Raw genomic sequence first — 14,746 nt, forward strand, 5'->3', positions numbered from 1 at the left:
TGAACAGGGGCACAGGTGGTTCTGGGGTAGGAAGCAGAGGGAAGGCAGGACAAATGGGTGGCCGGACAGGACAGCTGAGTGCCCCTTTGCCCTGGGAAATGGGAAGCCCCTGGCTGAGGGGTTGGGGGCGGGGAGCTGGAGAGAGGAGGTGTTCGGGAGCACAGGAGAGTGAATGCACTAGGGAGTACACCTCTCTGTGGCTCCCTGGCCCTGTTGAGACACGGGTCACAGATTTGAACCGAGCGGTCGGTGAGGTGCTGTGTCTACTCCCTGTCTGGTGGAGAAGGCAGAGGGTGGCGAGCGGGGTGGTGAGGTGAGGCTGTGTGCAAGGGAGGGGTTAGTAAGCAGAGGCCTTGCTGGGTGAGGAGGAAGCCGGGCCAGGAGGGGAGCGAGGACCTGTGCACAGCACAGCGGGAGCACTAGCTGGACCCTGTGTCAGCAGAGCTGTGGGGCTTGGTGCCTCGGGGAGGGAACTAGAAGGTCCAGAAGACGGCATGAGGGCTGGAAAGCACCGCTGGAGGCACTGCGGTTCCTGCCCACAGAAGGTCTGAGTGGACTAGGGGATGAGTGGCTGAGGAAGGGTAGTGGCCATGACCTTCAGAGGAAGAGGTCAGAGAATTGAGGGAGCAGGGGCAGGAAGGACTGTTGCGTGGATATCGAAGTCACCAAGCATTATGGCAGGAAGGACAGGACCAAATTCATGGCGGGGGGGGGGGGGTGCTGGAGGGGGGAGGAGGTGAGGGGGAGGTGCTGGGATGACCGCCATGAGGAGGTAGCAGGGAGCGGTCTGTGGATTAAGCACAGGTGTGCACACACAGGGGTGCACGGTAGGGGCTTAGTACTTGGGAACTGCTTTCGTTAGTAGCATTTCAGTGTCCAGCGTAGGGAACCTGGGATCATAGGACAGAACTTAAAATCAGGATGTGCCAGAACATTCGTGGTATAGGATTTACACGCACCAGTTTCTAGAAGGTGTGCAGGGCCTGCCTGTTGCCCACTTTCTGCAGGATCCAGACACCCTCAGGATAGTCCACCGCCCCCCCCCCCCAGGCTTGTCGACAGCAGCAGGGGTGGACAGGTGAATGGGCAGATGGGAGCTCAGGCTGAGCACTGGACCCAAGGGTGAGACTGAGGACACGGGCCTGGCCCCTGTTGGCTGACATCTGGTGCATTTCCTTAGCCAGTGGCCTAGGCCCCTAAGGCCCGCCCTCAGCGGGGGCAGAAGTGTGGAAGGTGCAGGCAGGGTCAGTCGCTGTGTTGGGGGTCACCCCCGGGGTGAAGGGTCCCAGAGCAGCCCCTGCATTGCAGGTCTGGGGGCCGCATACTCTGGGGCTCAGAGCAGCTCAGAACTCCTCTCCCCAAGTTCCCTTCTGGGGTAGGGACAGCACGGCTGGCTTCCCAGTGGAGGTTTGCTGTGATGCCTGCCATGTGCCAGCAGAGCTCTCAGAAGCCTGAGTTCAAGCCCCGGTTCTCTCTCTCGTTGCCTTTGTGAGCCGCGGCCGGCACTTCACCATCTGAGCCTCAGTTTCTCATCTGTTAGCAGGTATCGTAATACCTGCCTCTACGTTGGACACGCAGGTGACATCTGTCGAATGTGCATGATGATGGCACAAAGCGGGATGCAAAGTTGTATTTTCGTCCACTGCGGCCTCACTGCAACCCGGGTTTGAGTCCTTTCTCGGAAAAGCTTTTGACAGGAGTTCTTGTGTTCTGTGTCCTTCCCCGATGGTTCAGACACACTTTTGTTTTTTTGTTTTTGTTGTTTTGTTTTACTTTTTTTGTTTAAGTTAATTTATTTGAGAGAGAGAGAGAATACGAGCAGGGGAGGGGCAGAGAGAGAGAGAGAGAGAGAGAGAGAGAATCCCAAGCAGGCTCCACACTGCCAGCATGGAACCTGATGCAGGGCTCGAACTCACGAACCTTGAGATCGTGGCCTGAGGTGAAACCAAGAGTCAGTCGTTTAACCTACTGAGCCACCCAGTTGCCCCCAAACACACTTTTTAAGGAGTTCATGTGTTTATTCCTTTGCTCGTTCAGTGGGTCTTTGTTGCCTGTCTACTACAAGCTGGACAGGGATAAGAGAATTTCCAGTGATGTTGGTCTGAGTAGGAAAGGAACTTGGGCCATTAGTAAGTCCTTCCTCGCATTTTCTTTGTCATTTGGATCACCTCTAGCTGCTTTCCCTGGGGAGACCGGGTGTCCCTGGAGGCCTGGCCAGAGAGATGGTCCTTCTGGTGAGCAGGGCACGGCAGGTTGCAGCAAGAAGGCAGGGCCCTGCACATAGGAGGTGCTTGGTGACAGGAGGAAGGGGGTACTGCCTGGGAAATCTCTCAGAAGCCTTTTCTTGGGGCACCTGGGTGGCTCAGTCGCTTAAGCGTCTGACTTCAGCTCAGGTCATGATCTCATGGTTCGCGGGTTCGAGCCCCACATCAGGCTCTGTGCTGACAGCTCAGAGCCTGGAGCCTGCTTTGGATTCTGTGTCTCCCTCTCTCTCTGCCCCTCCCTGGCTCGCACTGTGTCTCTCTCTCTCTCTCTCTCAAAAATAAGTAAAACATTTAAAAAAAAAAAAAAAAAAAGGAAGCCTCTTCCTTGGCTGGCATCCAGCTCCACCCCCACTCCAGTGTCCTTCAAATGTGGTCAGGTTGGTTAGACATTGCCTCTCTCAGCAGCCAAGCTCACAGTTTTACCTTCTTTTGGACCAGGGGATTTAAACTATGGCCGTCTCGTTATTGCCTGTCACGGAAGGAGTCATCCAGCTTATCCAGGCACGGCTGTCTCCTCTGTGACCCCGGCTGGTCTAAGCTCTGGGAGCTCAGGCACAGTGTCCTCACTACCCTCCCTCTCCAATAAGGCAGCACCTTTTTCTGGGGCCACGGGCTCTGACCAGCAGGTGGCGGGGGTGCCCCTTGGTGCTCTGGGAGCCCTGCAGGTTAAGGGGGTGCCCATAGTCCCCTCATCGAGGATCCTTCTAGCTGTGCTCCAGGGGAGGAAGGTAATAAGGAGCAACTTCCACTTACCATCGGTATAAATCCCACAATCAGGAAAATTGCTTCAATTGCTAAAAAAAGCTGGTGGGAAAGTCCATTTATTTTTCATTTTTCTTGTGCACTTGCCACCCTTATGCATGAATCACTGTCGGTATGTAGATTAAATTTATACCCCCGTTATCTTTCATGTCTCTGGGGCTCTGGTTACTGAAAGCCGTGGTCTGCTTCTTGGTGAGAGAGACGTGGTCCTCTCCCAGGGCACTGACACTGGGGGTCTTCACTGTGTTCTGGAGCCTCCCCTTACCGCTCCTCGCCTCAACAAGATCAGACTTGGTGTCTGGAGAACTCTCTGGAGCTGCTGTGGCTCCAGCATCTGCAGCAAAGGATTTGGACACTGGACTCTTAGTGTTTTATGTGGCAGGGCTTCCAGGGAGTGTGAATTGGCCGGGACAAGATACACAAACTGCAGGCATTTTGAAAACACACTCTAGTAACACATATACACACAGGCTTCCTTTCTCTTTGTCCCTCCAACACACACACGCACACTCACACGCACACAAGCACATACTCACACAGGATACAACCGGGTGCCTGCCTACCTGCCCTTTAACACAAATGACCTGGTTAGACAGCAGTTGTTGAAGAAGGCTGGTTTCACAGGTGTTCTGGGAGGTGTAGAACTTTCTAGACGCGACAGTATACTTTGTTCTCCATCCTCAGATTTAGCATCTCCGTGTACATCGTCTAAAAGCATGGATCTCTATTTGCTGATTTATTCATTCAACAAATGTTAACTCTCCTTTCCTGGATCCTGTGCCCCTTTGAGAATCTGATGAAACCCCTCATGATGCACAAATGACTCCGGGGTGGTTTGCAGAGCCCGTCCTGAGCCTCGGGCTAAGAACATCTGCTCTGGAGGTCTGCTCCTGTGCCATCCGCAGCCCCCCCTCCACCTCCTCCTCCTCCTCGCCACACCAAGAGACTTTCCAGGAGTTCAGGGGTCTGGGGTTTTCCAAGCCAGATGCCCCAGCCCCTCACACCCCAACACCCTTCTCAGACCTCATCTCAGAAAAGCAGTCCCCTGGGCCACACTTCTAGACTTAGAGACCCCCCCCACTTCTCTCTCTGTGACACTGTTCCTGGGAGGGGAGCTTCTGAAGCCGCAGCTGGCCACGCCTGCTCCAGGCCCCTGTAGCCCCCCAGCAGGTATCATTACTGCATAAGAGACCCATCATTCTGCATTAATCTGGGATTCATCATGATAGCCATGACCATAATTAATTTATTTGGTATTAATGTGGATGAAATATGTACTGTCCTTTCAGGGGAAATCAGGCTGCCTATAAGCATTAGTTAAAAGGACCATTAAAATCAAACCTTCCCCAGATCCATTAGGCGAAGTCTTTCATCCTGAAGAAGATAAAGTTCTGCTGTGTGAAATGTCATGAATAATTAGGTTGATTGCTGTTTTAAACTCTGCCCCTGCCTCTCCAACCCCTCCCGCCTCCCTCCTGAAGGAGGGAAGACTCACCTGTAGTGGAGCACCCCCTTCATCACCCATGTCTACACTGGCCCCAGATTCCCCTCTGGCCTCCATGATCACCGGCGAGGCTCCATGTCTGTGGGCAGCATGGGAAGGAGGCTTAAATGACCCCACTGGACTATATTTTCAATGTGTCTGCTTCTCCCGCCCTCCCGCCCTTGGCCCAGGGTGGCGGTAGGCGCCTTCCTCTCGCCTCAGTGCTGGTCCAGAAAGGTGTAGACCAGGGAGAGGGCCACAGCAGCATTGTGCAAACAGAGGTCTGTAGACTCCTTGTCCTGAATGGCATAGGGGTGTGAACATGCAGATTCCTGGGACCACCTCAGACCGGCGCATTTCAGGGGCTGTACATGGGTAGGGGATGGTGGTTGGCATGGAGAGCTTTGGCGTGTGCCAGACAGAGGGGAGAGGCAGGAGAGAGAAGCCTTCGGGAGATCCCTGCTCCTGCTGCCAAAGTCAAGTTTCTCCAGAACTCCAGCACGGACGCTGGCACGTGCTGTCTCCTGGCTCCTCTTGCGGGAGCATAAAGAGGTGCTAGCTGATGCTTTTTGCACACCAGCCCGTGAACACACACAGTGGCCCCGTGGTGCTGGTCCTCTAGGCCTCACCATACAGTCAAAGACCAGGATGTGGAGGGTGAAACAGCCTGCTCAGAGGGGACCCAGAGGGCTATTAACCGGGCATGCGGGAGCCCCTGGCTTGTCAGCCTGGAAGAGGCACGGGAGACTGGCTCTGATCCGGCCTCTTCATTTTGTGGGGAAAGAGCCCGGGGCACAGAGCAATGAGGCTAGCCAGAGACAGAGGGGACCGGATGGTAAGCACCGGGTGGCCCAGGCTTTGACGCCCATGGACACCGCGGAGCGGTGGGCAGGAGAGGGGCTGATATGATAGGAAGTGGGGGGCAGCCAGACACCCCCCCCCCCCCCACACACACACACTGAGCTCCAGTCCCTTCCTGCTGCCTTGACAGGCGCTTCGGCACAAAATGCACGGCCTGCCAGCAGGGCATCCCCCCGACCCAGGTGGTGCGCAAGGCGCAGGACTTCGTCTACCACCTGCACTGCTTCGCCTGCATCATCTGCAACCGGCAGCTGGCCACGGGGGACGAGTTCTACCTCATGGAGGACGGGCGGCTGGTGTGCAAGGAGGACTACGAGACGGCCAAGCAGAACGGTGAGCTTCCCCCCCACCCCTGCCCCACCCCGACCTCTGCCCCGGGGCCGCCCGCTGCCCGCTCCTCCCCGGTCCTGGCGGCCTATCCCTTGGAGGAGCCCTGCTCCCTTGGAGCCCTGCTCGCTGGCGCCCTGCCTCCTCGGAGAAGCATTCCCAGATCTCTGCAGGATGGTTCATTCTCCACACCCCCCACCCTTTCGCACCCGCTGGCTTCACCGATCAGGTTCCGGTCAACGAGAGCTTGCTGTCCCCTCCACTGCTTGGTGGGCTTAAGAACAGCCAGGGGCCTCGTGCTTTTCGTGTCGGTGGCTCCTTGCCTGGGGTGGGCCTGGGAGGGGGCGCTGTCTCCAGCGGACACTGGGGTTGCTCATCTGCCTTGGGTATTGGGGTTCACGTGTTCCTCGGCACTCCCACGCCTCCAAGGCCTCACTGAGTGAGAGCACTAGTGTTGGCCCAAGTCAGCTTCTATTTCAGTCCACTGTCTTGTTTCCCCTGTCAGACCTCAGGCTTGTCGAGGGCAGGGTCTCCCCCTTCCTTGCGTCTCCAGTAGTCCCTGATGCAGGATCAAGCGCTCAGCGAGTCTGCGCCTTGGGAGGCTCCAATCTGCCATATAACTTCCCGTCCACCTCCCTTTCCCCCAGCCCCCTCAGGGCCATCGTCCAGGGTCTTCGGCAGAGACCCCTGCAAGGCTGAGGCTGATGTCAGGCCCCACCCAGCACGTGGCCGCCACACCTGGAAAACGTGCCCTCACATGGTCAGCCGAGGCAGCGGCTGCTCTGGGGCCTAGACAGCTCTGAACCCTCAGAAAGGCCAAGCCTGACGCCCCGTCTCCTGTAGCCCCACCTCAGGCTCCTCACTCACAGCTGGGCCCCCAGGTGGTGTGCCCTTCGCCCTGGCTCCATATCTGGCATTTGGCCAAACGCAGCCTGGGGGATCTCAGATGCACAAAATTCACAAAACATCAAGGCCATTTGCCTTTGACTAGAATCTTTATCAACTCAGGGTGTGACTGCAGAAAGCAGCTCTGGACAGCTCTGGGCTTGATGAAAACAAAAACCCAAAAAACAAAAAGCAAAGCAACAACAAATTTCATGCATCTCCTTCTAGATCTTTCCTGGCACATGTGTGTTATATAGATCTGATCCATACATGGAGAAACTGATTTTTCTGCCCAGTAACCACGGTTTCAAGTGAGAGTTTTGTGGTGGTGAGGAGGAGGTGAGGTGGAGGTACAGAGGCCCTTTTGGTGAGGCAGCCGGCTTTGGTGGGAGGCGGGCAGGAAGGCACCGCAGGGGTGCCGGAGTCGGGGGCGTCCTCTCTCTTCTCCCAGAGCTTTGGAATCGATTCTGATGTCATAGAAGATTAGGGCATCTTGTCGGGGATAAACCATCAAGGCAGATGGACTCAGAGATCCCAGCTGCCTTTGGACCTCTGATGCCCTTCCCCAGAGATACTAAGAATTGCACGAGCTCCCTCCAGGCGGGCGGCTGCTTCTCATCAGAGGCCTTGTTTAGACCCTGAGCATCCATGGCCTGGCATCCACCGCTGCTGGGGATGGTTCCAGAGGAGGGGGAGACTTAGCTGGGGAGGCAAGAATGACAGTCGGGTGCACACTTTTCATCAAGGATCATTTGTGCCATAGCAGACCTCTGTGGGACTCTGGATTTGGCATCAGAGGCTGGTGGGCATTGCTGCTCAGTCACTAACGTGGGGGTCCCTGGCCAGCCGTGGTTGAGCCTTGGCTTCTCAGCTCAGTAGGGTCAGTAGGAGACGGGGAACAGCACCTGCCACATGGAGCTGTTTCCTGAGGGTTAAATACGATGAGGCTTGTGGAACAGGGTGCTGAAGGAGGGTGAGACCAGCGAGGAAGACAAACAAGCAGGGAGGTGAGATCTGCTGTAGGTTTTCAAGTAGCGGAAGGTTACACAGCATTCCTGACGTGTTCCTCCTGCCTCTGGCTGTTGGTGGGCAGGGCCCAGCCCATCCTGTGAAATCTGAGTGATCCTTAGTGCAGCAGGGGACCTTTATCTGCTTTGGGACATTTGGCTTTTTTTTTTTTTTTTTTTTATGTTTTAATTCCTCCTTGCTAATCTAAACCCTCTTTCAGGCTTACAGTTCCCTTCCTTGTGCTACACAAAGGACCTAATATCAGCTATTTGTATCTTAGTGTGAATGATTTTGTTCATTTGTTACATCTCCCTGGATATTTGCATTTTCAATATAATGAGGTTGCATTTTATGCCGGGGACAAGTGCTAGGAGACCCTGCATAATTCAAAACTAACATATTTTAAGACTAATTTTCCCATAGGAATTAATGTAAAAAGTAGGAGGGGGGGATGTATTCTGGAAGCACATAAATCCATAACCGGTGAAGTGTATCTTTGCCTTAATGCTACTTTTTATTTTCTCAGCACTATCTCTAATACCTTGCAGAATGCTCTCTCCTAAATTAACAGCCTAGGATATCATGGTCTCGCTTGGCCTTCCTCATAGCGTTTTATCACATTTAACTTCCGTACCAAAGTTATTGATTTTTGGGTACATTTTTCAGCATGAGCACTGCCACCACTACTTAATGAATACTTGGATGACATTGTTATAGGATATAAAAAAGATTTTAAATTATAATAACAGTGAATGTTAAAATAACAGCATAATAGTTCCCATAATCGCAAGAAGGAAGTCCTATGGACATAGACAGCAGTTCTGAACAGAGGGGCCACCAGCCCAGGATGACGGGTATATCCCAGTGCGCCACCAGTCCAGGATGACGGGTGTATCCCAGTGGCACTGCCATCTAGCCATGGTGACAACAATTTCTAAATCACGAGGCCAGCTTATTTAAAAATTAGGCAATTCTTGATGAATTAAAATTTTCTGATGGTTTTATGATTTCAAATTTTATATCTAAAGCCTATACAGGTATTTTTAAAGTGCACTATTTCATACTGGCATCAAACGCTGGCATGCTGTTATCTCTGTAAATATGGGCAGAAGGGATTGACTCCTTATAACAGAGTTTGAAATATAGAGAGTTTTGGAGGCTTTCCTCAGTTTCTCCCACGATGGCTCTAAAAGCCTTTCTCTTTGGATCCAGGGCTCCAAGGGAGGGATGGGGTGGCAGGGGGTTGCGGACGATAATAGCTCTGCTAGAGGAGAAAACAGCCCAAGGAGAAGAGAGGACAAGGGACTTCGTCCTCCCTCTGCTGTGTGCATGACTGCAGTGTGGACTCGGGCTGTACAACACGCTGCCCAACTTAGGGCAGATGGCATTGCCCCAGGCTTCAGAGTGCGGAGGTAACTCGCCCACATCACTCACTCAACTCAACAAGAAGGTTGAGCCCAAGTCTTTGGGCTGCAAGAAAACCTTTCCAGAGCTGTCGTGAGCACTGTATGCACACAGAGTTCTCAGATCACACCAGGCACATAGTAAGTGCTTAGCAAACATTGGCTTATTGTTGTTCCTAAGAGAGGGTTTTCTTGAATGGGAAAGAAGGAAGAGAGAAATAGGGTGGGAATGTAGTAGAGACATTTTATAGGACACACAGGGGAGGAAGCACAGAAAACCCAGAGAGCCAGGGACATGGTGGCTGACCTACTCTTTGCTGACTCGGGGATGCCATGCAGAGAGGATGGGTGTAAGTCTAGTGCCGGGAGAGGAGATGAGCCGTCTGCACTTGGCTGTGTGCTGCTGACTGCACCTGGGTGCCTCTGTGTCTGACTGAACAAACCAGCCTCTAACAGTATTCTGCTCAGAATCCACTGAAGGCTGATCCGCCAGTATGTTGTCCTGAACACTCTTTAGACCGGTGGTTTTCTAAAAATTTTGGCTGTGACCCAGAGTAAGGAACTCATTTTACCTTTCAGTTCACCACACCTATTCAAACAGTGAGCACTAAGCAAGTCCCGGAAGCGATGCTTACCCTCATCTGTCCCGTCTCATCCCATCTGTCCTACTTCCTCGAAAGGTTCTCGGTTGACATTACAACCCGCTCACGCGTTCTGACCCGTAATTGATGAACACCGCTTAGGGGTCACCCCCGCTGAGCCCAGGGAGGCCACCGAGAAGGGGCCTGCGGGCAGGAGGGGCAGGGGCGTCTGGGGCGGCCCAGAACACACTTCACCCACCCTGGCTCATTTGCCTTCACAGCCCAGCTACCGATCCACAGGGACGTCCAACCAGAGTGTTTGCCAGGACAGGGAAGCGCATGGAATTGCGCACCTTGGGTCTGGTGGGAGCCCCCGGGGGGAGGGGGGGGGTGCTGGGCTGGCTGGGGACTGAGAAGGTGAGAAGGGTGGGGAGCTGAGGGAGGGACTGTTGTCCTCATGTTCCTGTGAGTCGGGAGGGCCCGTGGTGAGGAGAGGGCTCCGTGGGGGTGGGGACCGTGCCACTCTGTCGTTCACCGATCCTGCCCGCGGCTCTGCCCACGGCGGGCAGGGCTGCGTGAGGAGAGGAGGAAGGGGGACGAGCCCCAGCCGCTTCGGGCAGGCAGAGCCCTGTAAGGAGTGGTCTTCACCGCAGATGACTCTGAGGCCGGAGCGAAGCGGCCCCGGACCACCATCACAGCCAAGCAGCTGGAGACGTTAAAGAACGCCTACAAGAACTCCCCCAAGCCTGCCCGGCACGTGAGGGAGCAGCTGTCCTCGGAGACCGGCCTGGACATGAGGGTCGTACAGGTGAGACGCCCTGGCCTCCTCTGCTTTCTCGGGGCCCCAGGCCTGCGCCCTCCTGCTGGGCCTGGGACAGGGCCCCGGTGTCCTGTGCCCTCTACACGCTACAAGGGCGAGGCTCGGGGCGCGCCCCGGGGAGCTGGGCTTCGGGCCGTGACCCTGGGAAGCTTGTGGAAACAGGGACAGAGTCCTGAGGCCCAGGCAGAGGGAGTCGTGGACACATCACCCTCCTGGCCCTGAACTCCACGGAGGCTTCAGGGCCTGGCTCCAGCTGCCTGTCTCGGGGACCATGGGGGCTCTGGGTTTATGGCGGGCACCCCCCGAGTGTGTCCCTTCTGCTTGTGCGGCAGGTTTGGTTTCAGAACAGAAGGGCCAAGGAGAAGCGCCTGAAGAAGGACGCGGGGCGGCATCGCTGGGGGCAGTTCTATAAGAGCGTCAAGAGGAGCCGGGGAGGCAGCAAGCAGGAGAAGGAGAGTTCTGCCGAGGACTGTGGGGTTAGTGACAGTGAGCTGAGCTTCCGAGGTGAGCAGGGCTGGAGGGGCGAGGCCGAGGCCTTAGGAAAGGCCCCTGGGAAACAGTAATTCTTGACGCTCAGGAGGGATCTTTCTTGAGGCCTTGACGGCTGCCTCCAGCACATAGGCTCTTCCCTGCGACTCGCAGCAAAGGAGGGGGGCGGTGGTGGGGATGGTGGAGGCCGCGTCAGTGGGACAAGGAGTAGGGAACAAGAGAGCTCTGCTGCTGAAATGTAGAAGCCGGGTTCCCTAGGCCCGTGGGCCCCAAGGCCTCCCCTCCTTTCCTGCTGACTGGGGCTCTCTCTCACCAGCCGGGGGGAAGCCATAAACAGACCGCTGTGTCTCAGCCCTGCATTTCCCTCCTCTGCAGGGGCACGGGCCTCCCTCCCGGGATCCCCTAGAGTGACCCCTCTCTCCTTTCCTGGTGGTGGTTGGGGAGGACATGCTCTATAGGCCCCACGCCCTGGGAAGTCAATACTGTGAGTGCCTGTGAGAAGGGGGCAGGCCTCGCTTCTGAAATCCCTTCCCCCACTGCTCACTTCATCCTGTCCCCTGCACATAAGCTTCGCAGCATGCGCTACATTCAGATTTGTGCATCAGCAAAATCGCAAATTCCTGCATGTTTCGGATCCGGAGGTTGTTTGCAAAAAGCCGTAACTGTTCTCATGTACTGAGCCCTCAGCTGTGGAAGGTCTTCTGTCGTGGGTGGATAGAAAGAGTAGGGAGCTGGGGGTCGGAAGTCTGGTTGCTGATTGTGGCTCTCTCAAGCCGATTCACTTTTCTTGAGCCTCAGTTTCCCCCTCTGTAAATGGGGATGAACTGCGTCCTTGTCCACCTCACAGTGGTGTTGTGGGGTTCAGTAAACACAGCTGACCGTGCATGTGTCTGGGGGAAGCTCAGCACAGTTTTATAGTCGGAGACATGACTGTCCCCACAGCGAGCCTGTGGCCCCCACAGAGGGCCCTGCCGTATCGGATGACAGGTATGGGCAAAAGGCCAAGTAATGGCTGTTTTCCAGTGGAGCTGAGCCTTCGTCTCTCTGCTTCCTTTTAAAGGGCATGAGTTCTCCTCGCCCCTTCGCATTTTCAGGTTGGAGCAGGGGGCAGGCCTAGGGCAGGCCTTCAGAAGGAATGCGTGTTGAAGTCCAGTCTGGGGAGGCTTGATGGGAATTGGTGCACAGGCCCAGGGTGGGAACAGAAGAGGAGGCTGGGGGGCAGAGGACAGAACAAGCTGCCCACCAGGGCGCGATGCCCCGAGAGGACTGTGGCTCACTCTAGAGGCCTGCCCTGCGGGGCCCTGGGAAGGGCTCAAGGGCCTATGCTCACCCTCCAGTCCTGTTGGTGGGGTTAGGAAAGCCATTTAATCTCATCTGAGCTGCAAAATCAACGTCTGGAGCAGGCAGGATTGTTAAGTCTTGCTTTGTAGCTCTTTTCTGTTGGGTGCAGCTGGGTCCCCAGGTTGACACGTCAGGGGTCTCTCTGGGTAATTATAGAACTCTTCATTTCTTAAGACTAAAAGTGCTCGCCTCTGTTGGAGAGGTGAATTCTTCTAGGTAGCACAGATTCCATTAGAAACCCTTAATGAAATTCATCAAAAAACAAGAAGGACCATTTGCCTTCCTCATGTCAACACTTTGTCCCCAGTGAAGAGCTTATTCAATAGAGAGAGAAACCAAGTCCTTTGCTGTTGAACCTCTTTTCCAGGTGGAACAGAGATGGGTTTTCGTATACATGCCTAAGAGTGGTCCTCAGCTATCCTTACCACATGGGCCTGCTTCTTTCCCAACCAACCAAACCAAGCCCTTTTCTCAGCTTGAAAGCTTTCATATTAAATCCTGTCAGCATGTAGTTTCCATTGGTAAGGTTGATAACATATGACCCACAAACCTCAGGCATTCCTATTCTTTACTGTAGCCATCTTAGTACATGAGCCACATGGGACCAACAAACTCCCCAAACATTTGTCCAGTCTTCTGGGATCTGCATTTAGTCTCTGCAGGTGTTTCTTATTTCCCCCCCTGATGCGGGTCAGTCTGTGGGTGACACGTTGGTGTCTGACTCATGCACGGCAGCGAGGCAGCTGCCTCGAAGTCCTTGGGCTTCTTTCTTGGTCATGTGTATTCCTAGGTTGTGAAGAACAGGGACCACTGGAGTCCTGGCGGCTGACAATAAATCTCCGTTCTTTTGTCCACAGAGGATCAAATTCTCTCAGAACTTGGCCACACCAATAGGATTTATGGCAACGTGGGGGACGTTACAGGCGGACAGTTAATGAATGGGAGCTTCTCCATGGACGGGACAGGACAATCCTATCAGGACTTGAGGGATGGGAGCCCCTATGGAATCCCCCAGTCTCCATCCTCCATATCGTCCCTGCCATCCCACGCTCCTTTGCTCAATGGGCTGGATTACACGGTGGACAGTAATTTGGGCGTCATTGCGCACGCAGGGCAGGGAGTAAGCCAGACGCTGAGAGCCATGGCTGGGGGACCCACCTCTGACATCTCCACAGGAAGCAGTGTAGGCTACCCCGACTTTCCAACTAGCCCAGCCTCTTGGCTCGATGAAATGGATCATCCTCCTTTTTAAACATCTCTCCTCCCCACCCTACCCGTCCTGGCTTGAGAGAATATCTTCAAGGATCGAAAGAGACTTGCCTTTTAAGGATCAAAAGTGCACCAATGTGAATTTCCATTATTTTCAATGGAAGTCCTCCGCTGATCCCTAGGCGGTCGAGAGACCACACTAGGGCACTGTTATCCTGGGGAAGTGGTGGGAACACTGCCTCCTCTCAGAACACGGCACAGGGGCGCACAGCCTAGAGCGCTAGGGTGCTGCTTGGTGGCTTCCTCCCCTGCCCCCTGCCCTGCTTACAGGCTTTGGCTGCTCAGTGCTTGGGAGCACGCAGTGACTGTCAGGCCACCTTGGCCTTTGGGAACTCTGCTCCGACTGGTGTGTCTCTGAGATGTTTCCCGAACCACTGCTCTCACCAGAACTGAGATTCCTGAGGCAGAGGCATCACGGCCCTTGAGTATAATAAAAGTGATTTCTGGACCACCCTATTGAACTCTAATTTTGAAAATAAAAAGTCACTTATTAAAGGTCAGTGAAAACTTTGATGGCCACCGTTTGATATTGAATACATGTCCCCTTCTTCTTCTTCTTCTTTTTTTTTGCTGTGAGAAATGTGACTTCTTCCCTGCCCAGAAGTCCAAGGCAGACAACACTTCTCAGTTTTGGTTTTAAAGAAACCCCATCCCTGTCACTGAATCCCTGATGGCAAGAAGTGGTTTTCCTTGCAGGTGACTCAGGCTGGAGCTGAGTGGCCCTGGACCATCACAGTGACTGCCCGACGAGTCCCCTCGGTGCACAGTGTGCCTTTTTAATTTGCTCGTTATCATTTATTCCACAAGACAGGCTGAGGGGTACAAAGTGATCAAAGCTATCATGCGGAGAGAACAGAACGACAATCAGTGAGAGCGTGCGGTCCACTTAGCCGGGTCAGCAGGCCGCCTCCCAGCGCTCCCCATCCTGTAGGCTGAAATGACACGGAGTCCGTTTGCGGGAGTCGCTGTAGATGAGGTTGCAAGCCCACCCCAGCTGCAGCCAACCCTTCCCAGCCCTTTAAAAAGGAGAGATTTCGCCACCGTGGTAGCCAGCTCGGTTGGATGGTTTTGGTATCTTGCAAGAACTAGTAATGCTTTTCGGCCTCTGTTGGTTGGGAGGGATCACTAGGGAGCAGCCCTAAGATCGTCCAAAGGGTTCCAAGTGGTCCTCGGGCCGCTGGTTTCTGGGCTGCTGGTGCTCCAGGCCTGTGCTCAGAGAGGCAGAGCTCTCCAGCCGGTGGCTGTGTGGACTC

The 14,746-nt window shown here is 54.6% G+C and overlaps 1 protein-coding gene across 1 annotated transcript in view; it reads left to right on the forward strand.

Moving 5' to 3' along the window:
• LHX4 (LIM homeobox 4) overlaps positions 1 to 14,003 on the forward strand; it is a 42,218-nt gene extending 28,215 nt beyond the window's left edge. The window contains exons 3-6 of the mRNA XM_019428113.2: positions 5,501 to 5,703; positions 10,228 to 10,382; positions 10,727 to 10,898; positions 13,082 to 14,003. Coding sequence (XP_019283658.1) covers positions 5,501 to 5,703; positions 10,228 to 10,382; positions 10,727 to 10,898; positions 13,082 to 13,476 — 925 coding nt within the window. The 3' untranslated portion in view covers positions 13,477 to 14,003. The remainder of the gene's footprint in view (positions 1 to 5,500; positions 5,704 to 10,227; positions 10,383 to 10,726; positions 10,899 to 13,081) is intronic.
• Positions 14,004 to 14,746: the final 743 nt, after the last annotated feature.

Source organism: Panthera pardus, unplaced genomic scaffold (genome assembly GCF_024362965.1).
Source record: "Panthera pardus isolate Hobbes unplaced genomic scaffold, ASM2436296v1 HiC_scaffold_21, whole genome shotgun sequence".
In the NCBI taxonomy this organism is placed as follows: domain Eukaryota; kingdom Metazoa; phylum Chordata; class Mammalia; order Carnivora; family Felidae; genus Panthera; species Panthera pardus.